Source organism: Drosophila miranda, chromosome 2 (assembly GCF_003369915.1).
Source record: "Drosophila miranda strain MSH22 chromosome 2, D.miranda_PacBio2.1, whole genome shotgun sequence".
NCBI classification, from domain to species: domain Eukaryota; kingdom Metazoa; phylum Arthropoda; class Insecta; order Diptera; family Drosophilidae; genus Drosophila; species Drosophila miranda.
The window spans coordinates 31,484,908-31,511,590 of NC_046675.1; the positions used below are offsets into that span (position 1 = coordinate 31,484,908).

At 48.8% G+C, this 26,683-nt stretch overlaps 3 protein-coding genes across 7 annotated transcripts; 2 read left to right on the forward strand and 1 right to left on the reverse strand.

Moving 5' to 3' along the window:
* Positions 1 to 851: 851 nt before the first annotated feature.
* On the reverse strand, positions 852 to 14,017 carry LOC117187168 (importin-13-like). Of its 2 annotated transcripts, XM_033389262.1 has the most exons (6): positions 13,813 to 14,017; positions 2,354 to 2,584; positions 2,082 to 2,279; positions 1,875 to 2,012; positions 1,256 to 1,815; positions 852 to 1,196 (listed from the first exon to the last, which is right to left on the reverse strand). In XM_033389262.1, exons 1-6 carry the CDS (start codon positions 13,996 to 13,998, stop codon positions 1,112 to 1,114), a joined length of 1,398 nt encoding a protein of 465 aa, XP_033245153.1. In that variant the 5' UTR covers positions 13,999 to 14,017; the 3' UTR covers positions 852 to 1,111. The 2 variants fall into 2 exon arrangements, with proteins under 2 accessions (XP_033245153.1, XP_033245152.1); XM_033389261.1 differs by lacking the exons at positions 852 to 1,196; positions 1,256 to 1,815; positions 1,875 to 2,012; positions 2,082 to 2,279; positions 2,354 to 2,584 and adding exons at positions 12,052 to 12,424; positions 12,484 to 13,043; positions 13,103 to 13,240; positions 13,310 to 13,507 and having other exon boundaries at positions 13,582 to 14,017.
* On the forward strand, positions 7,765 to 10,955 carry LOC117187163 (serine/threonine-protein phosphatase 2A 56 kDa regulatory subunit gamma isoform-like). Of its 3 annotated transcripts, XM_033389256.1 has the most exons (7): positions 7,766 to 8,006; positions 8,338 to 8,534; positions 8,597 to 8,931; positions 9,003 to 9,233; positions 9,324 to 9,716; positions 9,789 to 10,056; positions 10,942 to 10,955. In XM_033389256.1, exons 1-7 carry the CDS (start codon positions 7,841 to 7,843, stop codon positions 10,942 to 10,944), a joined length of 1,593 nt encoding a protein of 530 aa, XP_033245147.1. In that variant the 5' UTR covers positions 7,766 to 7,840; the 3' UTR covers positions 10,945 to 10,955. The 3 variants fall into 3 exon arrangements, with proteins under 3 accessions (XP_033245146.1, XP_033245147.1, XP_033245145.1); XM_033389255.1 differs by lacking the exon at positions 10,942 to 10,955 and having other exon boundaries at positions 7,765 to 8,006; positions 9,327 to 9,716; positions 9,789 to 10,244; XM_033389254.1 differs by lacking the exon at positions 10,942 to 10,955 and having other exon boundaries at positions 7,768 to 8,006; positions 9,789 to 10,244.
* Positions 14,010 to 24,117, forward strand: LOC117187161 (serine/threonine-protein phosphatase 2A 56 kDa regulatory subunit gamma isoform-like). Of its 2 annotated transcripts, none has more exons than XM_033389247.1 (7): positions 14,010 to 14,910; positions 21,343 to 21,877; positions 22,209 to 22,405; positions 22,468 to 22,802; positions 22,874 to 23,104; positions 23,195 to 23,587; positions 23,660 to 24,117. In XM_033389247.1, exons 1-7 carry the CDS (start codon positions 14,029 to 14,031, stop codon positions 23,970 to 23,972), a joined length of 2,886 nt encoding a protein of 961 aa, XP_033245138.1. In that variant the 5' UTR covers positions 14,010 to 14,028; the 3' UTR covers positions 23,973 to 24,117. The 2 variants fall into 2 exon arrangements, with proteins under 2 accessions (XP_033245138.1, XP_033245139.1); XM_033389248.1 differs by having other exon boundaries at positions 23,198 to 23,587.
* The last annotated feature ends 2,566 nt before the right edge of the window (positions 24,118 to 26,683 follow it).

Below are 26,683 nucleotides of genomic sequence, written 5' to 3' on the forward strand. Positions count from 1 at the left end.
TATCCATAATCGTATTCCTATTGATCCCAGGAATGCCCAGAGATTTGGTGTAGTTTCTTTTTTGGGGGGAGGTATTTACTGTGACACCGCCGGATGCTCGGAGCAGGAGTGTAGAAAAGGAGGATCGGGAGAGCTGCCACCCAAAGATTGTGCCAATTTCTAAGCGTCCCAGGCACAGTGAATACCCTCTATATTATCATCCACATCGCAACATCAACATCATCATCTTCATCAACAACAACAACAACAGACTTGGACTATTGCTGGTCGTAGCTACTACTTCTATACTATATATCAATCTAAATATATAATACTGGATCCGTGTCAGCCATTTGTTTGGTTTAATAGTCATTGTCTCTAAAAAGCGGATGGACATTCTCAAATGATTCTTAATGAAATGAGAAGATATTGATTGCATGTTGCAGGGAGCTGCTGGATCAAAAAAAAGTTTTGCTACCACTACCAAGTGCTGTACACAGGCCAAGAAAACGAAAGGCTTCAGTTTAGCTATAGACACACATACGCATATATATATATATATATACATATATATATATGTATATATTATATATAAAGAGATATATTTACATATTTTTTGGCATTATAGATACATACACTATATGGGGAAAAGTTGCAAAACAATAATAATAATGGCAAGGTCTAGAAAAAAACTGGGGATTAAAGATTCATAAAAACTTGAAAGGCAGATTTTTTTCATACACGAGGAAATGGTGAAAAATCGAAACTTTCTAAATTTTAAGAATAATAAAATATTTATGTAAAAAAAAAATTTAAAAAAATATAAAACAAACAATAAATACAAATGAGTTATACACCCTATGGAAAAAATTGTAAATGAAAGCATGTAATTTTTGTAAAATTATAAATAAAAGTTTGTCTTGTCGAGAGTTTTTGGAGATGTTAAAAACTAAGGCGGTGGCGGGTGTGGGAGGTGCGGTAACAACAACTTAAGGTCGAGGAACATTTACAGAGTCGCCTAAATTACAGTCTAAATACATGGGACACAGGACAGAAACACATTTAGAATCCAGTTTTGAAAAGCATAGGTGCGCGATTTGGTTGGCCTCTAAATAGCTTCAGGCTTCCACATTTACTGGAACTTTTCGGTGAGTCCTCGCAACTTGATGGCCATCTCCGACAGATGCTGTTGCAGCAGCCGCTTGTTCACCTTTTCCCTGTAAAGCAGAAGTCGTTTATAATCACTTTGCTGCATCAATGTTAAGGCCACACTCACTTGATAATCAAAGAAACATATCGCGACTTTTCTGCATCGTTTAACAGCGGTGTGGGGAAATGGGGGACGGACATCACGGTCTTTAGCCAGATGGCCAGCTCCGCAGGATACTTTTTGTTAAGGGCCAATATGATATCGGCAAACTTGTCCACCTGCGAGCGTGGCGTCAAATATCCCACACACATCATGATGAAGTACACGGTCTGTTCGCCAGTTTTCAACACGACCTCGGTGATGTGTTCGTGGTTGCGCGACTGAATCGTAAAGTGTGTCATGAACTGTATGCCGCAGCGTATGGCACCGCTTTCGGGCAGCGTCATGCAACGCTGGCCGTAGTAGACGAGGCGATCGTAGGCCAGTGTCTTGTCTTCCAATGCCTGAGGTATTTTCTTCACAATCTGAGCCAGGCAGCCGAAGAAGGCCTCCATGGTGTCCGATATATTCGAGAAGTTCTGCTGTGGCGTGTTCTCAAATAGCTTGAAGCTGTGCTTGATAAACTCCCGCAGAAGTTCTTGCATATAGGGCTTACAGCCCTCTTCCCTGTAAAACATGACAATAGTCTGCGGAAGAGAAAATTAAAATAAATGATTTCCAATAGAGAGATAGAGAGATTACGCACTGTCTTGGATATCTCTAGCGTTGGTGCACAGCAGCGTGTCTGGAAGCTGGCCACAATAAAGTAGCACAGATCCTGCAGCATGGGTCGGAAGCTGCTTCTTAGGTTCATAATGGCATGCTTCATGGCGCTACAGGCGGCCTATAAGTTAAGAACGAGTATGGTTTATAGCATGTGCATCCAGCATATGGGTTAAACCAATCTTTATACCTCTAAAACATCTAGCTCCTCCACCCACATCTCGGCAATGCGCCTAAAAATTGGCATTGTTCTTTGCATGACCAAAAAAACGGGCTGGACAATCTGTATTTCCATGTCCTCTTCACTCAAATCGGTATTCAATGAAGAAAACAGAGTGGAGATCATGTTGAGACGGAAAATTGTGCGAATCCGTGCCGTGGGAGTTTTCTGTAGGAATGCGAATATGAGAAACCTTTTTGTAATCATACATTTCAGGGGCAGTTGATTTTGGTTGCACTTACCCCATCAGATTGGCAAATGGCCTGCAATTCCTCAAAGCATGGACTGACTATTATGTCCAAGTACTTGGGTATGCCATCGGGCGGCAAGAGGCTCATCAATTTGCCAATGCTAAACATCAGCCGGACCGAGTCCGAGTTCTTCATGCGCCCGGCGTTGAGCGAGGCATGGCACGCATTGAGCAGCGGCTCGGCGTATGGCTTCAATTGCAGCTGACAGTCGCGACACAGCTCCTTCAGGGCCGTGCCCAGCAGCTTAACGTTCATCTTCTCGTATGGTATCTCGTTCAGGACACGCATCAAATTTGGAATTTGTGGGGCACTAATGAAATGGTATTCGGTGCTATGTTGCTGACGGGTAACCTCAACGGACCCAAGCAGAAGCAGCAGCAGCAACAGCAGGAGGAATCATCCCAATCTGTTTCTGCTTCCTCCTCCAGCAAAGAGCAACCACAACAGAAGCAACATGATCAGCCACCAGCCGCTGGATATTATGCCTTGGGCATACGCTTACCCAAGTCGCCATCGTTCCACAGCGGCCTAGACCAGCTGGCCGACGACGAGGAGGAGGACCAACAGTCGCTGGAATCGTCTGCGCAGGGTAGCAGTAAATTCAAATTCAGCAGCGTGGAGGAACTGAAGGCCAAGTTCGAGGGTCGAAAGATGCCCCTGTCGCCGCCAGAGGCAGCCGCAGTAGTAGTAACCACCACAACATCCTCGTCGCCATCGTCCTCGTCCACCAGCTCCAATTCGTCGGCATCGGCATTGTCCTCGCTCTCGCAGGCGGCCTCTTCCTCGTTGGCCTCGGCCGGTGCCAATTCCTCGGCCTCGTGCTCATCCTCAGCGGCCACCTATGGTGGTGGAGCCGATTCAGCAGCCGCCGCTCTGATAGCCTCGTCGCCGTTTGGCTCACAGTCCTCCACATCATCGTTGTCGCTGTCCTCAAATGCAGGGATGTCGAAGAACACGGCACCAGCAACAGCAACAACAGCAGCGGCAGCGGCAGCGGCAGCGGCAGCGGCAGGAAGCACAGCCAGTGGTGGAAATTCGCTTGTATCCACATTGGCGCAACACTTCTCGGCGGCCACATCGGCTGCAGCAGCAGCTGCGGCCACAGCAGCCGCCTCAGCAGCATCGTCCGCGTCCTCATCATCTGCTTCATCATCTGCCACCAATAATGCAGGCGGCTCAATTGCGGCCAGCAAGGTTTGCAGCGCTCCGTTATTACACACACACACACACATCCACACATATTCTGCTATGTTAACATAGTAGAAACCCTATTTCCAGAGAAAGTGGCAGCCCAGAGGGTGATGGATAGAATACCGCCACCTGAAATAGAAGCCACCACGGGAGCAGAAGTCCTCGAAGCTCTACAACGGATCAAGAACGGCAAAGCACCAGGACCTGATGGGGTCCCAAATGCCGTTCTCCGCACGGCTATTGAGACCAATCCACAAATGTACGTGGATTTATTCAATGCGTGCATGTCCGAAGGGACCTTCCCCAGACCATAGAAGCGACAGCGGCTAGTCCTCTTACCCAAGGGGAACAAGCCGACCGAGGAGCCATCATCCTATAGACCACTCTGCATGCTCGACACAGTGGGTAAGATCCTCGAGCGCATAATCCACACCAGGCTGGAGAAGGCAGTAACGCGTCAGCTCTCACCGAGACAGCACGGGTTTCGCAAAGGCAGGTCCACGGTGGACGCAATCGGCGAGGTATGTGAGATAGCAAAGCGAGCTATCGATGGCACCCGATGGATGTACGGGACCAAAGAGTATTGCATAGTGGCAACACTCGATGTCCAAAATGCATTCAACTCTGCCAATTGGGATCACATACTAGAAGAATTGAGAAACTTTCAAATACCGCCGTATCTGCAGAATATCATCGCGGACTACCTAAGAGACCGAGTGCTAATATATGAGACGGATAAAGGGACACGTGAGCACCAAATCACTGGAGGAGTTCCCCAAGGATCGGTCCTCGGCCCGCTGCTGTGGAACATCATGTATGATGGAATCCTCAAGATGGATATGCCAATGGGCGCCACGGTGATAGGCTTTGCCGACGACATAGCAATAGTCGTAGTGGCAAAACAGAAAGAAGCGGCGGAAGAAATCTGCAACGACGCGGTAGAGAGAGCCAGAACATGGCTATCAGGGAGGGATCTCTCATTAGCCACCCACAAAACGGAGGCGGTGCTCATAAGCAGCAGGAAAGTAGTGGAGACGGCCACGATCCGAGTAGGAGACTGCACTATTAGCTCCAGTCCAAGCCTGAAGTACCTGGGGGTCATGATTGACCACAGACTCAGCTTCAAGCATCACATGGCGTATGCAAGCAGCAAAGCAGGAAAGACGGCAGTGGCCCTATCCCGCATCATGGCCAACACCGGAGGCCCGAAACAGCCAAGGCGAAAGCTACTAGCGAGCGTAGTTGGCTCAACGCTAATGTACGCTGCACCAATATGGGTTGATGCAATGAAGCATAAAACTTATGCCCGAGAATGCAACGCAGTCCAGAGGCTGTGTGCCCTGAGGGTGTGTTGCGCATTCAGAACGGTATCCCAAGACGCCGCACTTGTGGTAGCAGGAATGATTCCCATCCATCTGCTGGCAAGAGAAGCCGCAGGAATCAGGGCACAGCGAACCCTGGGGACTACGGACCAGGACACCAGAGGTGCCTTAAGGCAGCGCACAATCCTGCAATGGCAAGATTCGTGGGATAACAGCAGAAAAGGGAGATGGACCCATAGGCTAATCCCAGACCTGAAGAGTTGGCTGAACCGTAGCCATGGACAAGTGGAGTATCACCTGACACAACTGCTGACAGGACACGGTTGCTTTAAAGCCTACCTGCATAGGTTTAAGCACGAGGACGACCCCTTCTGCGTGGTCTGCGCAGGGGTCATCGAAGACGCAGAGCACTGCTTCTTCGAATGTCCAAGATTTCGGCAAGAACGAGAGGATCTAAGCAACAAGCTTGGAAGAATGCCAGCGGTGTCAAACCTGGCAGAATGCCTGCTGGAGTCGGAAGGAAACTGGGCCTCGATTAGATTCATGGCCGTAACTATGGCTACCAAACTGCGTCGCGAAGAAAGAGCACGCAATGCAAGGAGATAAAGGAGATTATTAAGAGAAGAGCCCTACGGGCATCTCCCCCCGGCGAAGTAATATCTCGCGACAGTACCGCCGGGATCCGGGATAGGTGTGGTTGGTTTTAGAGCGGTTAGAGTCCCTCACTTCGGCTTCGGCTGAGTCGGCATGAAGCTTTCATGTAGTCACACAACAACAAAAAAAAAAAAAAAAAAAAAAAAAAAAAACACATATTCTGCACACCCATTCCTACAGGCCCATCTGCCTTCTGGACTCCATGGGAAAAGTCTTCGAAAGGGTGAGATCGGTGCGAGGCTGAGCGCAGCCATCGAAGCAGCAGGCGGTCTCTCCCAGAACCAATACGGGTTCAGGAAAGGGAGGTCGACGCTGGACGCCATCTTGAGGGTCGTACAAACGGCGGAGGAAGCCATTGCTGGGACTAGGTGGAGAGGCGGAACCAAGTCCTATTGTCTGGTGGTGACACTGGACATAAGGAACGCCTTCAACTCGGCCGACTGGACCCGGACGCTGGAGGCACTGAGGTCCTTCAACATCCCGGGCTACCTACTGAATATAGCGCGCAGCTATTTCAGCAATAGGGTGCTGACAATGGACACATGTCAGGGCTCTAGGGCATACGAAGTCTCAGCCGGAGTCCCGCAGGGCTCCGTTTTGGGACCTCTGCAATGGAACGCCATGTACGACGGGGTCCTACGGCTCCCGATGCCAGCCAACACTAACCTGGTGGGTTTCGCTGACGACGTCGCAATAGTGGCGGTAGCGAAGGAACTTGCCGCAGTGGAGGAGCTTGCCAACGTCGCCAGGGCGGAGCTGGCGGGCCAAAAAACGGAGGCGGTCCTGATATCCAGCCGTAAAGTGGTCGAGACCGCCAGAGTGCAGGTTGGTGGGACCGCGATCGAATCGCAGAGGTCCATCAAGTACCTTGGAGTCCTCATCGACACGCGCCTGTCCTTCAAAGAGCATCTGGAATACGTCCACACGAAGGCCGGTGGGACCGCGGGAGCGCTATCCAGGATGCTGCTAAACACCAGAGGGCCAAAGCAGGCAAAGAGGAAACTGCTGACGAGCGTCGTGACGTCGCAGATGCTCTACGCCGCACCGGTGTGGGCAGAAGCCGCGAAGGTGAGGAGCTACATGCGAGGAGTGGAGGCAACGTACAGACTGTGCGCCATTAGGATCGCGTGCTCGTTCCGGACCATCTCAGAAGAAGCCGCGTTAGTCATTGCCGGGCAAGTTCCGCTCAGGGAGCTGATAAGGGAGAGGAAGGAGATCCATGATGCCATGACGGACAGTGCAGCCGAGGTACGCTCCAAAGCAGAAATTAAGGACGCCGCCAGAAGGACCAGCATAGACAGATGGCAGACTCGATGGGACCACTCACCCAAAGGCCGATGGACCCACACCCTCATCCCAAGCACGGCCAGGTGGATTTCTACCTTACCCAGGCACTGAGCGGACATGGCTGCTTCCGCGGCTACCTCAAGCGCTTCGGCCACGAGACAGAGGACTGGTGCCCCGAGTGTGGCACAGGCATAGAGGAGGACGCTCGCCACGTCCTCTTCGACTGCCACAGGTTTGACCTCGAGCGTCAGACATTGGAGACAGCAGCAGGGTCTAGGGTCAGCACCGAGACTCTGGTGCCGCTGATGCTGGCAGACCCGAAGGTGTGGGAAGCGGCCGCGGAGTTCGCCTCTAGCGTGATGCGAACGCTTAGGTCCTTGGAGAGAAGGCGGAAGGAGCAGACGGAGTAGGTGTCCACGCCACTGCGAAGCAATGCTTTGCGGCAGTACCGCAGTCCGCGGGGCCCCTAGTCCCAACATACTCTTGTCCGTTAAATTTAGTTAAATATAAATTGTATAGTATATATTATAGAGCAAATAAATAAGTATATGAATATAAAAAAAAAAAAAAATATTCTGCACACCCACACAGACACAAACAGAATCTGATTCACAAAACAAAAAATGTTTAAAAAAAATCAATCTACTCTCATTTCATCGCTACCTCATCTACCTCCAAGTCACCCGTAAGTGCGGCCGCAGCCATTAAGAACATATTGAATGCCACCAAGAGTGTGGGAAATAGTGCTGCAGCAGCAGCAGCGGCAGCAGCATCCTCGACCCTGCCATCGGCTGCCGCCGAAGGCCAGGAGGTGCCCTTGCCGCCAGCCGAGGAGCTGCGTCCAACGGTGGCACAGAATCTGGTGGGAGGCATAAGCATCTCCCTGGGCATTGGCCAGCGCAATGGCAGTGGAACAGCACCAGCAACAGCGACAGCAACAACCACATCCACATCTGCAGTTGTTATTCTGCCAACGACTACGCTGGGCATACATCAGAATGGTGATGTCACAGGCGGTGGCGGAATGGCTGGAATTATTGGTCATTCGTCGCAACATCATCATCATCAGGGCCTCACATCCCCACAAACGTTGCAACAGCTGACGGGCAGTCCAGGACGTGCACGCGATCGGAATCTGTTTCATTCGCCGCCCACTGCTTCGGTTGCCTTGGCACTGCCTGCACTGCGAGGTTGCTATCTCTCCAGCTCCAGCTAATTCCAAGCCAATGGCCATGCGGCACGCAGATAAAGTGATAGAAGCACCTACCACATCTACCTGGTCGACATGGCCATTCGGTTTGGTGGCCCATAGAATTTGATCCTTTATCTGATCTTCATTGAATTTTTGATACATTTTGAGTTTCGCCTTGCCTTACTTTTTTTTGGATCGATTTGCTGTTGATTTCTTTGACGTTTTTAGTAGGATTATAATATTTTTCATTATTATTCAATGTGTAGATAGAGCAGCATATATAACAAAAACGTAAAATATTTTAATAAATTTAATTATGGATTTCACAGAGACGGCCGTCAGTGAACGGGAAGAGCTTTTCATCCAAAAGATACGACAATGTTGCACGCTTTTCGATTTCTCCGAGCCGCTGAGCGACCTCAAATTCAAGGAGGTGAAGCGTGCGGCTCTGCACGAGATGGTCGATTTTCTCACAAACCAAAATGGCATCATTACCGAAATTATCTATCCGGAGGCGATCAATATGGTTAGTATTTAGGATACCATACCAAACTCTATCCTCTCCATAATAAATATATTTTTGTGTAGTTTTCTGTGAATCTATTCCGGACACTGCCGCCATCATCAAATCCGAATGGTGCCGAATTTGATCCCGAAAAGGATGAGCCAACGCTCGAGTCGTCTTGGCCACACCTTCAATTGGTATACGAGCTGTTTTTGCGTTTCTTGGAGTCACCGGATTTCCAACCAAATATTGCTAAGCGTTATATTGATCATCAATTTGTATTACAATTATTGGATTTATTCGATTCGGAGGATCCACGTGAACGTGATTTCCTATCGACTGTTTTACATCGCATCTATCGAAAATTCTTGGGTTTGAGAGCATTTATTAGAAAGCAGATCAACAATGTCTTTTACAGGTGATTCGCCCCCCGTATATCCGATCCTATCCCAATCCTCTCTAAACCATTGTCTTTTTTGTTTTATTTAGATTTATTTATGAGACGGAACATCATAATGGCATAGCCGAATTATTGGAGATATCGGGCAGCATTATCAATGGTTTTGCTCTACCGCTCAAAGAGAAGCATAAACAATTTTTACTTAAGGTATTGCTGCCATTGAACAAAGCCAAGAGCCTCTCGGTCTATCATCCACAGTTGACCTACTGTGTGGTGCAGTTCCTCGAGAAGGATCCCAGTTTGTCCGAGGCGGTCATCAAGTGAGTGTTGAGCCCAACTTCCGCACAACATGCCGTGAGCATGAGATGTAAAACACATTAAAATTGATTTATTGTCCCCATCCCATGCAGAAGTTTGCTTAAGTTCTGGCCGAAGACGCACAGTCCCAAGGAGGTGATGTTCTTGAATGAGGTGGAAGAGCTGCTGGATGTGATCGAGCCGGCCGAGTTCCAGAAGGTGATGGTGCCGCTGTTTCGTCAGATAGCCAAGTGTGTCTCCTCGCCGCACTTTCAGGTGGCCGAACGGGCGTTGTATTATTGGAACAACGAGTACATTATGTCCCTAATAGCGGACAATTCGGCGGTTATACTGCCAATAATGTTCCCAGCGTTGAATCGCAACTCCAAGACGCACTGGAACAAGACCATACACGGTCTCATTTACAATGCGCTCAAGCTGTTCATGGAGATGGATCAGCGGTTGTTCGACGAGTGCAGCAAGAACTACAAGCAAGATAAGCAGATGTACGGACAGCACACTACTACACCTCCTAATATTGTATATCTAATCATATCATTGTTGTTGTCTTTCGACAGGGAGCGGGAGAAGCTGTCGCACCGGGAGGAGCTTTGGCAGCAGGTGGAGAGCCTGGCCAGGACCAATCCAGGGTGGTCCAGGTCGAGCTATTTCAATAACAGCCGCCTGCAGCAGCAGCAGCAGCAGCAGCAGCTAACCGATAGTCAAAATCTGTACGATCAAAACAATGAGAATGATCCAACGTACGATCAGCTACCGCAGCAGTCGCGCCAGCCACCGCCGCCGCTACCACCACAGAAACAGTCGTCGCTGCAGGAGCCCCGAGAGGTGAGACAGGCACTTGCCACACTAACCACACTAAACAACTACTAATCCCGCCAATGTGTGATCTGATCCATGGCGTCTGCTGTGAGCTGTGCCCAGCGAACACCTACTCTAATTTAACTCTAATTCTAATCGAACGAATGTCTGTTAAAATTAATCACACTCATGTCATTTAAACAACAAGCAAACAATAAAAAAACAAAATACATATTTGTATATCTTTAACTTTTGTCTATTTATTTATTATCTCTTATTGGTTCTCTCACTGTCTTTAAACTCGAATTCATAAGCACAACAAATACTCTTCTCACTCTCCTCTCTCGCTCTGTCTATACGGCTTTAATTCTGAGCAAACATATGTACGCACAGTGGTTCAGAAACTCATCGAAATTGGGCGGGAAAAATATACATAAATATTTAGCGAAGTGTAGTTCCATATTCAAACCAACATTTGTATAAATATCAAGCATTCAAATACTTCTGAACTGAAATGGAAACCATTTTAATATTCAACTACCATACCGGATTGAACCACTGTGCCTACGCTCTAACACACTAGAAACACAACCATACACACGCTTGGGGCTTAGTGCGAGGGCGCGTGGACAAGATTAAATACATAATTTCTTTATATAAATACAATATAAAATACTTATCTATAATGAAAAATGCATAGTACCAATAAAGATCAGACAAATCCCAGAATATTTGATTGCGAATGATACAAATATTATTTCGAGCATGCCCGAAGGGAAGAAATGATTACTAGTTCTATACTGTTTTATTTTGCATGAATTTGCTGTTGTTGTTGTTGCTGTTTGCCTAGTGTTTAACAAACGGAACATATACAATAATATTAGAATCCAATTTGTGCTCTTACCATTTCAGTGAAAACGTGAAACAAAAAAACGAAAACTAAGCAAAAAACATATATATAAATGTACAGTTGAATTGAATTGTCGTAAATTAAGGCGTAGCTGTGTTTAACACCATGATTGAGCATCTACTGCATATTTCGACCTACATATAGCTACATATGTAGCCATAATACCATACCACACAAACCATATACAAATATATACATACATACATACATATATCTTTAACTACAATGCATACATGGCGCATATAGCTCTGCTCTCTCCACAGCTAAAGTTTATAATATACGCGATTTATATGAGTAGCCTAGCAATTAGCAGCTTACCTATCCATACATACATGTACGATAAACACACACACCTAAAACAATGAAAGCCTAAAAAGAATGAAGCGTTACATACATACATCATATATGTATATGTATGTAAATGAGTGTATTTTTGTATGTATTACATATATATATATATGTTTAAATATATGTTTAAATATACATATGTGGGGGTGCGGGTATCCATAATCGTATTCCTATTGATCCCAGGAATGCCCAGAGATTTGGTGTAGTTTCTTTTTTGGGGGGAGGTATTTACTGTGACACCGCCGGATGCTCGGAGCAGGAGTGTAGAAAAGGAGGATCGGGAGAGCTGCCACCCAAAGATTGTGCCAATTTCTAAGCGTCCCAGGCACAGTGAATACCCTCTATATTATTATCCACATCGCAACATCAACATCATCATCTTCATCAACAACAACAGACTTGGACTATTGCTGGTCGTAGCTACTACTTCTATACTATATATCAATCTAAATATATAATACTGGATCCGTGTCAGCCATTTGTTTGGTTTAATAGTCATTGTCTCTAAAAAGCGGATGGACATTCTCAAATGATTCTTAATGAAATGAGAAGATATTGATTGCATGTTGCAGGGAGCTGCTGGATCAAAAAAAAGTTTTGCTACCACTACCAAGTGCTGTACACAGGCCAAGAAAACGAAAGGCTTCAGTTTAGCTATAGACACACATACGCATATTGTTAGCTTATTGTTTATGTATCTATAATGCCAAAAAATATGTAAATACATCTCTTTATATATAATATATATATATATAATTATATAAATGAGTTATACACCCTATGGAAAAAATTGTAAATGAAAGCATGTAATTTTTGTAAAATTATAAATAAAAGTTTGTCTTGTCGAGAGTTTTTGGAGATGTTAAAAACAAAGGCGGTGGCGGGTGTGGGAGGTGCGGTAACAACAACTTAAGGTCGAGGAACATTTACAGAGTCGCCTAAATTACAGTCTAAATACATGGGACACAGGACAGAAACACATTTAGAATCCAGTTTTGAAAAGCAAAGGTGCGCGATTTGGTTGGCCTCTAAATAGCTTCAGGCTTCCACATTTACTGGAACTTTTCGGTGAGTCCGCGCAACTTGATGGCCATCTCCGACAGATGCTGTTGCAGCAGCCGCTTGTTCACCTTTTCCCTGTAAAGCAGAAGTCGTTTATAATCACTTTGCTGCATCAATGTTAAGGCCACACTCACTTGATAATCAAAGAAACATATCGCGACTTTTCTGCATCGTTTAACAGCGGTGTGGGGAAATGGGGGACGGACATCACGGTCTTTAGCCAGATGGCCAGCTCCGCAGGATACTTTTTGTTAAGGGCCAATATGATATCGGCAAACTTGTCCACCTGCGAGCGTGGCGTCAAATATCCCACACACATCATGATGAAGTACACGGTCTGTTCGCCAGTTTTCAACACGACCTCGGTGATGTGTTCGTGGTTGCGCGACTGAATCGTAAAGTGTGTCATGAACTGTATGCCGCAGCGTATGGCACCGCTTTCGGGCAGCGTCATGCAACGCTGGCCGTAGTAGACGAGGCGATCGTAGGCCAGTGTCTTGTCTTCCAATGCCTGAGGTATTTTCTTCACAATCTGAGCCAGGCAGCCGAAGAAGGCCTCCATGGTGTCCGATATATTCGAGAAGTTCTGCTGTGGCGTGTTCTCAAATAGCTTGAAGCTGTGCTTGATAAACTCCCGCAGAAGTTCTTGCATATAGGGCTTACAGCCCTCTTCCCTGTAAAACATGACAATAGTCTGCGGAAGAGAAAATTAAAATAAATGATTTCCAATAGAGAGATAGAGAGATTACGCACTGTCTTGGATATCTCTAGCGTTGGTGCACAGCAGCGTGTCTGGAAGCTGGCCACAATAAAGTAGCACAGATTCTGCAGCATGGGTCGGAAGCTGCTTCTTAGGTTCATAATGGCATGCTTCATGGCGCTACAGGCGGCCTATAAGTTAAGAACGAGTATGGTTTATAGCATGTGCATCCAGCATATGGGTTAAACCAATCTTTATACCTCTAAAACATCTAGCTCCTCCACCCACATCTTGGCAATGCGCCTAAAAATTGGCATTGTTCTTTGCATGACCAAAAAAACGGGCTGGACAATCTGTATTTCCATGTCCTCTTCACTCAAATCGGTATTCAATGAAGAAAACAGAGTGGAGATCATGTTGAGACGGAAAATTGTGCGAATCCGTGCCGTGGGAGTTTTCTGTAGGAATGCGAATATGAGAAACCTTTTTGTAATCATACATTTCAGGGGCAGTTGATTTTGGTTGCACTTACCCCATCAGATTGGCAAATGGCCTGCAATTCCTCAAAGCATGGACTGACTATTATGTCCAAGTACTTGGGTATGCCATCGGGCGGCAAGAGGCTCATCAATTTGCCAATGCTAAACATCAGCCGGACCGAGTCCGAGCTCTTCATGCGCCCGGCGTTGAGCGAGGCATGGCACGCATTGAGCAGCGGCTCGGCGAATGGCTTCAATTGCAGCTGACAGTCGCGACACAGCTCCTTCAGACCGAGCGTGGCCTGGGCCGACATGGACGAGTTGAGGCCGCGCACCAGCAGATCTATGGCCGCCGGTATATAGGTGGGATTCTCCATTAACCAATTGCAATAGGAACCAATTGTCTCCAGGGCCGTGCCCAGCAGCTTAACGTTCATCTTCTCGTATGGTATCTCGTTCAGGACACGCATCAAATTTGGAATTTGTGGGGCACTAATGAAATGGTATTCGGTGCTATGTTGCTGACGGGTAACCTCAACGGACCCAAGCAGAAGCAGCAGCAGCAGTCACAACAACAGCAGCAGCAGCAACAGCAGGAGGAATCATCCCAATCTGTTTCTGCTTCCTCCTCCAGCAAAGAGCAACCACAACAGAAGCAACAGGATCAGCCACCAGCCGCTGGATATTATGCCTTGGGCATACGCTTACCCAAGTCGCCATCGTTCCACAGCGGCCTAGACCAGCTGGCCGACGACGAGGAGGAGGACCAACAGTCGCTGGAATCGTCTGCGCAGGGTAGCAGTAAATTCAAATTCAGCAGCGTGGAGGAACTGAAGGCCAAGTTCGAGTGTCGAAAGATGCCCCTGTCGCCGCCAGAGGCAGCCGCAGTAGTAGTAACCACCACAACATCCTCGTCGCCATCGTCCTCGTCCACCAGCTCCAATTCGTCGGCATCGGCATTGTCCTCGCTCTCGCAGGCGTCCTCTTCCTCGTTGGCCTCGGCCGCTGCCAATTCCTCGGCCTCGTGCTCATCCTCAGCGGCCACCTATGGTGGTGGAGCCAATTCAGCAGCCGCCGCTCTGATAGCCTCGTCGCCGTTTGGCTCACAGTCCTCCACATCATCGTTGTCGCTGTCCTCAAATGCAGGGATGTCGAAGAACACGGCACCAGCAACAGCAACAACAGCAGCGGCAGCGGCAGGAAGCACAGCCAGTGGTGGAAATTCGCTTGTATCCACATTGGCGCAACACTTCTCGGCGGCCACATCGGCTGCAGCAGCAGCTGCGGCCACAGCAGCCGCCTCAGCAGCATCGTCCGCGTCCTCATCATCTGCTTCATCATCTGCCACCAATAATGCAGGCGGCTCAATTGCGGCCAGCAAGGTTTGCAGCGCTCCGTTATTACACACACACACACACATCCACACATATTCTGCACAAATTTTAAATTTTAAATTTCTAATTTCAAAATCGAGTATTTGGCAGTTACAAACAGGAAGAATGGAGGAGGAGGAAAAGCGGGTCTTTGAGAGGAGAACTAGCCTGCAGCGTTCCCCACCACAGTGGCAGACGCCCCGAGGCATTTGGCCCAGGGAGCAGGCAGTTGAGAAGCCGGCCCAGCTAAGCCTTGGTACCGGAACTCCACTTAAGGCGCCCCTTAGAGTGCTGCCAGCACTGACTGTGTCTGCACCAGCAGAAGTCCCTGTCAATCCCTTTGACTTCAGCAGTGCTTCCACAGACAAAAGCGGTACAGGACCAAAGGCCGACGGAGATCTGCGGTCGATCCTGGCTTCGCTGGTAGAAAAGTCGACGGAATTGTCGAAGATGCTGAGGGACGCCCGTTATCTCAACAAGGAGATGAAAGAGTTGGCGCAGAACGTGGTGAGGATGCAAAAGTCCGCGCTTCACAGCTTCGACGCAAAGTTTCAGAGGAAGGAGAGGGTGGAGCGGCGTGATCAGGAGACGCAGTGCTCCCCTCAACACGATGCGCCGAAAAGGAAGCTGGACAAGCCGACGAGGAGCTCGCCGAAGCGGAGAAACAATATGAGTGGCCATCCCACGTTGCAGTCCCGCGAACAACCGGCAAGGAAGACCGAATCAGCTGCACCTACCGAAGGTGAATGGGAGAAGGTTAAGAGCAGAGCGCACGCCCGGAAGCCAAGTCCCCGTCCGGATGTTATTATCATCGAGCCAAAAGGGGAAATGACTTACGCGGAGATCCTTAACCTCGTCACCCGCAACCAGAGCGAGAAGATGAAGAAGGTCGGCGAGAGTGTGAGCAGAGTGAAGCGAACAGCCAAAGGTGCTCTTCTATTGGAGCTCAAAGACGCCTCGAAGGAGACCGCGCAGCTGCTTCGCGAGGACATAGGCACTGTCCTAGGAGGCAAGGCGGAGGCGCGAGCACTCACCCAGCAGACGAGGCTAGAGATGCTCGACTTGGATGAGATGGCTACCTCGGAGGACGTGAGGAAGGCCTTCAGCGAGCAAATGGGGATTACACTCGATGTGGACGCCATTAAGAGTTTGCGCCCAGGCTTTGGTGGTACCCAGCGGGCTATTATTTGCCTGCCGGCGACCCTTGCGACGAAGGCGCTATCCGTTGGTAAGGTTAAAGTGGCATGGTCCGTCTGCCGCATACGGGAGCGAAATCTGCCGTTAAAGTGCTTCAGGTGCCTTGAGATCGGCCACGTTGCACTTAATTGCAAAAGCTCTGTAGACAGAAGCGGGTGGTGCTTCCGCTGTGGGTCTGAGGTGCACAAGATAAGCGACTGCCACAATGAGGCAAAATGCTTCCTTTGTGTCGGAAAGGGCAAGCCCCACTCACACGTAGCTGGTAGCCACAGGTGCCCCATGGCACCCAAAGAGAAGGCAAGTCAAAACGCTGGACATGGTTAGGTTTTACCAAATAAACCTAAACCATTGCGAGGCTGCCACAGATCTGCTCTCTCAGTCGGTGCGTGAAATGAGATCGGACGTTGCAATAATTAGCGAACCATACATTTCCCCCGAGGATGGATTCTGGGTCCAAAGCTCCTCAGGAAAAGCAGCAATATGGGCTTGCGGTAAGCCTCCTCTGCGGCCCTCAGTGTGCGCTGAGTTCCGACATTTCGTCAGGGCAAAACTGGGGAACTTATGGATTTACAGCTGCTATCTCCCCCAAGCTTGAGCCGTCATAGCTTCGCTGCGGCGATGGACGAATTGGCCGACGACGCCAGGCACCACAAACCAAATGTGATTGCTGGCGACTTCAATGCTTGGGCCCAGGAGTGGGGCAGTGACATCTCCAGAAGCAGCAGCTCGGACGCCATATACAAGGGACACGCACTGCTTGAGGCCTTCGCTGCGTTGGACGTAGCATTGTTGAATCAGGGGACCGCGAATACCTTCAACAGGGGTGGCTCTGGGTCAGTCATCGACCTTACATTCGCCTCTAGCAGCCTTTCCCCTCTGTCCACCTGGCGCCTGGGGAACCACTATACGGCCAGCGACCACGAGGCAGTGGTGTTCTCGATAGGCGGAGAAGGTGGTTGCAGACTGACCAGGGCAACGCAGACAAGCCGGAGAGCAGCCTACAATCCCGAATCAATGCGGATTCCAAGGTTCTTGGAGGCGCTGAGGAATATGGAGGTCGGAGGCTCAGCTCAACAGATGGTCAACCAGCTTCTGGAGTCCCTACTGCTCGCATGCGATGCCAGTATGAGTCGCAAGAGGCCATTCAAGGGTAAGCAATCGCCGACCTATTAGTGGAATGACGAGATCCAGGAGGCCAGACGCACTTGCCTGTCAGCTAGAAGGCGATATCAACGGGCTCGCAGAAGGAGTGGCACTAGCTGGCCAAGGCTACAGGCGGAGTACTGCGGAGCTAGAAAAGCCCTAAAGAACGCCATCAAGGAGAGCAAGAGGGAGTGCTTCCTGCAGCTTTGCGACTCAGCCGAGAAGGATCCGTGGGGACGTGCCTACAAGACGGTAATGAAGCGAATTCATGGCAGCAACGCGGGGTCGCCGTCTGACCCAGACCAGTTGCGGACGATTGTTGAGGCATTGTTCCCATCCGGGGCTCACGGTCTTGCCAGCGGTGCCGTCGCACACCAGCCTGCATACTCGGTCGAACCGGTCACGGAGGACGAAATCGTCGCCCTGGCCCAAAGCTTAAAGGCCAAGAAGGCTCCAGGCCCTGATGGAATCCCCAACCGTGCGGTAAAACTGGCGATGGCATACAACCCGCACGAGTTTGCTAAAGCATTCACGCAGTGCCTGCGGGAAGGACTATTTCCGCCGCAGTGGAAGTTGCAACACCTGGTGATCTTGCCAAAGCCAGGAAAGCCGCCGGACGATCCGTCCTCGTTTCGACCGATTTGCTTAATCGACCCGCTGGGGAAGACTCTGGAACAGATAATCCGTAGAAGACTAGACAACGCCGTCGAGGATGCTGGGGGACTTTCACCAAACCAATACGGCTTCAGGAGTGGGAGGTCAACGGTGGAAGCATAGCCTCCAAGGTAGTGGAGGGAACTCGATGGAAGGGCGGCAAGAAGGAATACTGCCTGATTGTCACCCTAGACATCAGGAACGCCTTCAATACGGTGAAGTGGGAGTGCATCCTGGACTCACTTAACCGGCGCGGTGTACCCCAATACCTTCAGGCAATCGTAAGGAGCTACTTCGCGGGGAGACTGCTGGAGTATAATACGGAGGCCGGCGCGCAGACTCACGGCATAACGGCAGGAGTTCCCCAAGGATCAGTGATGGGTCCCCTATTATGGAACATTGCCTACGATGGAGTCATGAGATTAGCTCTTCCAGGCGGATGTCAGCTAACCTGCTACGCAGATGATGTCGCCCTGACGGTGGTGGCCAAGCACCTGGACGTTGTCGAAGCAAATTGTGACACCGCAATCCAGCTGATTGCAGACTGGCTCCGCTCTGCGGGACTAGAGATAGCCGCTCATAAAACCGAGGCAGTATTGGTGAGCACCCGTTCGACTGTGGAGACCGCTCACATCAGGGTTGGCGACCAGAGACTATCGTCGAAACGAGCCATTCGGTATCTGGGCGTGATGATCGACACCAGGCTCAGTTTCCGTGAACACCTAAGCTACGTCCAGGAGAAAGCGGCAAACACGAGTCGGGCGCTGTTCCGAATACTGCTGAACACCCGTGGCCCGAAGCAGAAGAGGAGGATTCTGCTGACCAGTGTAGTCCGCTCAGCCATGACCTACGCAGCAGACGTATGGGCGGATGGAATTAAAGTTGCCAGCTACGCTAGGGGCGTAAAAGCCACTCATCGCCTCTGCGCGCTCCGGATCTGCTGCGGCTTTCGGACCATATCCGACGACGCTGCCCTAGTCCTGGCGGGTGTCCTTCCAATTGACCTTCTGGTGCTTGAGGAGAGGGCCGTGGCCGAGGCCATCCGGGCCGGCGCGGCAAGGAGAGACACGCGCAAGCAGGCCCGTGAAGGAAGCCTCAGAGCATGGCAAAGCCGCTGGGACGGCTCTGATAAAGGACGGTGGACACACCGCCTGATTCCGGATGTCCGATATTGGATCGGCAGGCGACACGGTGTGGTCAATTTCCATTCCACACAGCTTCTGAGCGGACACGGCTGCTTCAGCCATTACCTTTGGAGGTTCGGCCACGAGAACTCGCCGAACTGCTCGTGGTGCGGCGACGCCACTGAAGACGCTGAGCACATCATTTTTCAATGTGGGCGCTTCTCACTTATTAGGGAGGAGTTGTGGCGAGCCGCCGGCGGGCAGCTCACGCCGAACAACCTGATCGAGAAGATTGTGGAAGACCCCATGGTATGGTCGGCCTGGAGCAACTTTGCAGCCGGCGCCATGAAGGAGCTGCGTAGGTGCGAGCGCCGAAGGAACGAGAGTGGCTAGGAGGAACCATGGTCCCTGCGAAGCAATGCTTCGCGGCCGTCCCGCAGAGACCCGGAACTTCTTGCCGGTCTCTCCAACTCAATACAGCTCCCTGTCTAGCTTTAGTTAAGTCCCAGGCTTATAAAATTTAATAAAATTAAGAGACATATTCTGCACACCCATTCCTACAGGCCCATCTGCCTTCTGGACTCCATGGGAAAAGTCTTCGAAAGGGTGATCGGTGCGAGGCTGAGCGCAGCCATCGAAGCAGCAGGCGGTCTCTCCCAGAACCAATACGGGTTCAGGAAAGGGAGGTCGACGCTGGACGCCATCTTGAGGGTCGTACAAACGGCGGAGGAAGCCATTGCTGGGACTAGGTGGAGAGGCGGAACCAAGTCCTATTGTCTGGTGGTGACACTGGACATAAGGAACGCCTTCAACTCGGCCGACTGGACCCGGACGCTGGAGGCACTGAGGTCCTTCAACATCCCGGGCTACCTACTGAATATAGCGCGCAGCTATTTCAGCAATAGGGTGCTGACAATGGACACATGTCAGGGCTCTAGGCTACGGCTCCCGATGCCAGCCAACACTAACCTGGTGGGTTTCGCTGACGACGTCGCAATAGTGGCGGTAGCGAAGGAACTTGCCGCAGTGGAGGAGCTTGCCAACGTCGCCATACAAGCCGTCGAGGCGTGGCTAGCCGCCGCGTGGCTGGAGCGTGGCCCAAAAAACGGAGGCGGTCCTGATATCCAGCCGTAAAGTGGTCGAGACCGCCAGAGTGCAGGTTGGTGGGACCGCGATCGAATCGCAGAGGTCCATCAAGTACCTTGGAGTCCTCATCGACACGCGCCTGTCCTTCAAAGAGCATCTGGAATACGTCCACACGAAGGCCGGTGGGACCGCGGGAGCGCTATCCAGGGTGCTGCTAAACACCAGAGGGCCAAAGCAGGCAAAGAGGAAACTGCTGACGAACGTCGTGACGTCGCAGATGCTCTACGCCGCACCGGTGTGGGCAGAAGCCGCGAAGGTGAGGAGCTACATGCGAGGAGTGGAGGCAACGTACAGACTGTGCGCCATTAGGATCGCGTGCTCGTTCCGGACCATCTCAGAAGAAGCCGCGTTAGTCATTGCCGGGCAAGTTCCGCTCAGGGAGCTGATAAGGGAGAGGAAGGAGATCCATGATGCTATGACGGACAGTGCAGCCGAGGTACGCTCCAAAGCAGAAATTAAGGACGCCGCCAGAAGGACCAGCATAGACAGATGGCAGACTCGATGGGACCACTCACCCAAAGGCCGATGGACCCACACCCTCGTCCCAAGCATAGCATGCTGGGTTGAAAGGAAGCACGGCCAGGTGGATTTCTACCTTACCCAGGCACTGAGCGGACATGGCTGCTTCCGCGGCTACCTCAAGCGCTTCGGCCACGAGACAGAGGACTGGTGCCCCGAGTGTGGCACAGGCATAGAGGAGGACGCTCGCCACGTCCTCTTCGACTGCCACAGGTTTGACCTCGAGCGTCAGACATTGGAGACAGCAGCAGGGTCTAGGGTCAGCACCGAGACTCTGGTGCCGCTGATGCTGGCAGACCCGAAGGTGTGGGAAGCGGCCGCGGAGTTCGCCTCTAGCGTGATGCGAACGCTTAGGTCCTTGGAGAGAAGGCGGAAGGAGCAGACGGAGTAGGTGTCCACGCCACTGCGAAGCAATGCTTTGCGGCAGTACCGCAGTCCGCGGGGCCCCTAGTCCCAACATACTCTTGTGCGTTAAATTTAGTTAAGTATAAATTGTATAGTATATATTATAGAGCAAATAAATAAGTATGTGAATATAAAAAAAAAAAAATATTCTGCACACCCACACAGACACAAACAGAATCTGATTCACAAAACAAAAAATGTTAAAAAAAAATCAATCTACTCTCATTTCATCGCTACCTCATCTACCTCCAAGTCACCCGTGAGTGCGGCCGCAGCCATTAAGAACATATTGAATGCCACCAAGAGTGTGGAAAATAGTGCTGCAGCAGCAGCAGCGGCAGCAGCAGCGGCAGCAGCATCCTCGACCCTGCCATCGGCTGCCGCCGAAGGCCAGGAGGTGCCCGTGCCGCCAGCCGAGGAGCTGCGTCCAACGGTGGCACAGAATCTGGTGGGAGGCATAAGCATCTCCCTGGACATTGGCCAGCGCAATGGCAGTGGAACAGCACCAGCAACAGTGACAGCAACAGCGACAGCAACAACCACATCCACATCTGCAGTTGTTATTCTGCCAACGACTACGCTGGGCATACATCAGAATGGTGATGTCACAGGCGGTGGCGGAATGGCTGGAATTATTGGTCATTCGTCGCAACATCATCATCATCAGGGCCTCACATCCCCACAAACGTTGCAACAGCTGACGGGCAGTCCAGGACGTGCACGCGATCGGAATCTGTTTCATTCGCCGCCCACTGCTTCGGTTGCCTTGGCACTGCCTGCACTGCGAGGTTGCTATCTCTCCAGCTCCAGCTAATTCCAAGCCAATGGCCATGCGGCACGCAGATAAAGTGATAGAAGCACCTACCACATCTACCTGGTCGACATGGCCATTCGGTTTGGTGGCCCATAGAATTTGATCCTTTATCTGATCTTCATTGAATTTTTGATACATTTTGAGTTTCGCCTTGCCTTACTTTTTTTTTGATCGATTTGCTGTTGATTTCTTTGACGTTTTTCGTAGGATTATAATATTTTTCATTATTATTCAATGTGTAGATAGAGCAGCATATATAACAAAAACGTAAAATATTTTAATAAATTTTATTATGGATTTCGCAGAGACGGCCGCCAGTGAACGGGAAGAGCTTTTCATCCAAAAGATACGACAATGTTGCACGCTTTTCGATTTCTCCGAGCCGCTGAGCGACCTCAAATTCAAGGAGGTGAAGCGTGCGGCTCTGCACGAGATGGTCGATTTTCTCACAAACCAAAATGGCATCATTACCGAAATTATCTATCCGGAGGCGATCAATATGGTTAGTATTTAGGATACCATACCAAACTCTATCCTCTCCATAATAAATATATTTTTGTGTAGTTTTCTGTGAATCTATTCCGGACACTGCCGCCATCATCAAATCCGAATGGTGCCGAATTTGATCCCGAAAAGGATGAGCCAACGCTCGAGTCGTCTTGGCCACACCTTCAATTGGTATACGAGCTGTTTTTGCGTTTCTTGGAGTCACCGGATTTCCAACCAAATATTGCTAAGCGTTATATTGATCATCAATTTGTATTACAATTATTGGATTTATTCGATTCGGAGGATCCACGTGAACGTGATTTCCTAAAGACTGTTTTACATCGCATCTATCGAAAATTCTTGGGTTTGAGAGCATTTATTAGAAAGCAGATCAACAATGTCTTTTACAGGTGATTCGCCCCCCGTATATCCTATCCTATCCCAATCCTCGCTAAACCATTCTGTTTTTTGTTTTATTTAGATTTATTTATGAGACGGAACATCATAATGGCATAGCCGAATTATTGGAGATATCGGGCAGCATTATCATTGGTTTTGCTCTACCGCTCAAAGAGAAGCATAAACAATTTTTACTTAAGGTATTGCTGCCATTGCACAAAGCCAAGAGCCTCTCGGTCTATCATCCACAGTTGACCTACTGTGTGGTGCAGTTCCTCGAGAAGGATCCCAGTTTGTTCGAGGCGGTCATCAAGTGAGTGTTGAGCCCAACTTCCGCACAACATGCCGTGAGCATGAGATGTAAAACACATTAAAATTGATTTATTGTCCCCATCCCATGCAGAAGTTTGCTTAAGTTCTGGCCGAAGACGCACAGTCCCAAGGAGGTGATGTTCTTGAATGAGGTGGAAGAGCTGCTGGATGTGATCGAGCCGGCCGAGTTCCAGAAGGTGATGGTGCCGCTGTTTCGTCAGATAGCCAAGTGTGTCTCCTCGCCGCACTTTCAGGTGGCCGAACGGGCGTTGTATTATTGGAACAACGAGTACATTATGTCCCTAATAGCGGACAATTCGGCGGTTATACTGCCAATAATGTTCCCAGCGTTGAATCGCAACTCCAAGACGCACTGGAACAAGACCATACACGGTCTCATTTACAATGCGCTCAAGCTGTTCATGGAGATGGATCAGCGGTTGTTCGACGAGTGCAGCAAGAACTACAAGCAAGATAAGCAGATGTACGGACAGCACACTACTACACCTCCTAATATTGTATATCTAATCATATGATTGTTGTTGTCTTTCGACAGGGAGCGGGAGAAGCTGTCGTACCGGGAGGAGCTTTGGCAGCAGGTGGAGAGCCTGGCCAGGACCAATCCAGGGTGGTCCAGGTCGAGCTATTTCAATAACAGCCGCCTGCAGCAGCAGCAGCAGCAGCAGCAGCTAACCGATAGTCAAAATCTGTACGATCAAAACAATGAGAATGATCCAACGTACGATCAGCTACCGCAGCAGTCGCGCCAGCCACCGCCGCCGCTACCACCACAGAAACAGTCGTCGCTGCAGGAGCCCCGAGAGGTGAGACAGGCACTTGCCACACTAACCACACTAAACAACTACTAATCCCGCCAATGTGTGATCTGATCCATGGCGTCTGCTGTGAGCTGTGCCCAGCGAACACCTACTCTAATTTAACTCTAATTCTAATCGAACGAATGTCTGTTAAAATTAATCACACTCATGTCATTTAAACAACAAACAAACAAAAAATAAACAAAATACATATTTGTATATCTTTAACTTTTGTCTATTTATTTATTATCTCTTATTGGTTCTCTCACTGTCTTTAAACTCGAATTCATAAGCACAACAAATACTCTTCTCACTCTCCTCTCTCGCTCTGTCTATACGGCTTTAATTCTGAGCAAACATATGTACGCACAGTGGTTCAGAAACTCATCGAAATTGGGCGGGAAAAATATACATAAATATTTAGCGAAGTGTAGTTCCATATTCAAACCAACATTTGTATAAATATCAAGCATTCAAATACTTCTGAACTGAAATGGAAACCATTTTAATATTCAACTACCATACCGGATTGAACCACTGTGCCTACGCTCTAACACACTAGAAACACAACCATACACACGCTTGGGGCTTAGTGCGAGGGCGCGTGGACAAGATTAAATACATAATTTCTTTATATAAATACAATATAAAATACTTATCTATAATGAAAAATGCATAGTACCAATTGTAGGCCGTCTAACCCGGGAATTGTAGTGACCAATATCGGTGCGTGAGTGAACGGTATAGGTATAAAAACACAAACCCGGTGATTTAATGTAACTCTTTTTTATTAGCTGCGCGTCCGTCTCTCACAATCGCCATTTACAAAGTGCCCTCACTCTCTTCTCGATGTTTCTTATCCGATATCTCACTATTGGTATTTCCCACCGAGTGTATCGATGGTGCGGTAAATACCAATGCGCGCTGTATGCTATTTTAAATACTAGTTGAATGCCTCACTAATTATTACCTTGCTACAATTCGGCCATCCTGACCGGAGTGCTCCTGAACTCCTTACATTTAATTTAGTTTCTAGATAGGTTGATTTATTACAGTTGGGTGTGGTTTACTCTTAATATTCTAAGTTTACGTGTTACAATCATTTTCTTCATTTTGATTCCCTGTGACATTTGCATTATTACCATTTTCAATCCACGGCTTCATATTTGCCACCGCCCAAACTCCTTTATACGGGATCCTTGATTGTTGAAACCCCTCTACATCTTCTAGCAAATACCTATCATTTTTTAACACCTTTGATATCTTATAAGGTCCTTTGAACTTCGGGATAAGCTTTTTAGACACCCCTGTATGAGTGTCGAAATTTCTCACCATAACTAGATCATTATCTACGTACACGTGTGGCTCCCTTCGCTTTGAATTTGTTGCTTGTTTGTTATAAGACTGTATTTTTTCCTGATGAGTGCCTGCTACTGCTCTAATCTTTTCTATATCCCTTGTTGCCCGCTGTTCGGTTAGTTCGTCTAGATGATCTTTTAGTAAATCTGAAACCTTTCCTTTTTGTACGACCCCAAACAACATTCTGCTCGGGTGTTCATTAATTGTTCTTTGAATTGTGTTGTTCATCGCGTGTTCTACTGTTTCCACTACCATATCCCAATGTAATCCTTTTTCCGGGTCAACAAGCTTTGCAATCATGGGTCCCAAACTTCTGTTCACCCTTTCTACCTGCCCGTTGGCCTGTGGCGACCCTGTTGCTATCTTTACGTGTTTAACATTGCTCTGTTCTAAGAATTCTTCAAACTCTTTTGACGTGAAACAGCTTCCTCTGTCTGACACAATGCATCTGGGTCTACTGTAAGCTCGGAAATAATCTTTCATTGCAATTACTGCTTCCTTTGTGCTAGTGGTTTTGGTCGTATAAAGTCTTACGAATTTGGTGAACGCGTCTATTACTACTAAAACATGTTTGTTGGCCCTGCCTTTGTCGACTGGCCCGAAATGGTCGATATGTACTACCTCGAATGGTCCTGACCCTTTTGGTATGTTGTGTAAAAACCCTTCCTCTTTTCCGTGTTTTGCTGAGTACGCTATGCATTTTAGACAGTTTTCAATGTGTCGCTTGGCTTTATACCTTACGTTTGAGATCCAGTAGCTTTTCGATATAGCGTCGGTCATCTTGTCTATACCGACGTGCCCTAGTTCATCGTGGTACTTATAGAGTACGTGGCCTTCCATTTCCTCGGGTACGCAGAATAGGATAGTATTGTTATCTTTTTTCCTGTATATTATTCCGTTTCTCATCTCATAATGTTTGTGTTCTGATTTCTGTAACGTTTCTCTCAGCTCCATCAGTTTTTTATCCCTGTTTTGGCATATAATTAAATTTTCTTCAAAGGTGTTTGTGTCTACCGTGAGTATCTGAACGGCTCTGCTTAGCGCATCTACGTGTTGCATTCTACTTCCTGACCTGTGTTCTAACTTGTAGTCATAATTTTGTAACTCTAACGCCCAGCGGGCAATGCGTGGATTGAGTTCTTTTTTGTTTAGAGTCATAGTTAGCGCGTTGCAGTCTGTCACTATTTTGAAGGGTATGCCTTGCACGTATACTCTAAACCGTTGTAGTGCATAAATTATCGCTAGTGTCTCCAGTTCAAAGCTGTGGTATTTTGCTTCGGTAATTGTTGTCCGCTTGGAGAAATAAAACACCGGGTGCATTCTGCCATCACCCTTCTTCTGCATTAGAATTGACCCGAAACCTAACGAACTTGCATCGCAATGTAATTCTGTCGGATCTCTGG

Excerpts from the sequence above, each read along its gene's own strand:
- LOC117187168 (XM_033389262.1), bottom strand. The coding sequence starts at position 13,998 with ATGCGTGTCCTGAACGAGATACCATACGAGAAGATGAACGTTAAGCTG. Across the intron at positions 2,280-2,353 it reads CCATTTGCCAATCTGATGGG|AAAACTCCCACGGCACGGAT; the intron begins GTAAGTGCAACC and ends GCATTCCTACAG. Across the intron at positions 1,816-1,874 it reads CGCTAGAGATATCCAAGACA|ACTATTGTCATGTTTTACAG; the intron begins GTGCGTAATCTC and ends TCTCTTCCGCAG.
- LOC117187161 (XM_033389247.1), top strand. The coding sequence starts at position 14,029 with ATGGTATTCGGTGCTATGTTGCTGACGGGTAACCTCAACGGACCCAAG. Across the intron at positions 22,406-22,467 it reads ATCCGGAGGCGATCAATATG|TTTTCTGTGAATCTATTCCG; the intron begins GTTAGTATTTAG and ends ATTTTTGTGTAG. Across the intron at positions 22,803-22,873 it reads ATCAACAATGTCTTTTACAG|ATTTATTTATGAGACGGAAC; the intron begins GTGATTCGCCCC and ends TGTTTTATTTAG.
- LOC117187163 (XM_033389254.1), top strand. The coding sequence starts at position 7,841 with ATGGCTGGAATTATTGGTCATTCGTCGCAACATCATCATCATCAGGGC. Across the intron at positions 8,535-8,596 it reads ATCCGGAGGCGATCAATATG|TTTTCTGTGAATCTATTCCG; the intron begins GTTAGTATTTAG and ends ATTTTTGTGTAG. Across the intron at positions 8,932-9,002 it reads ATCAACAATGTCTTTTACAG|ATTTATTTATGAGACGGAAC; the intron begins GTGATTCGCCCC and ends TGTTTTATTTAG.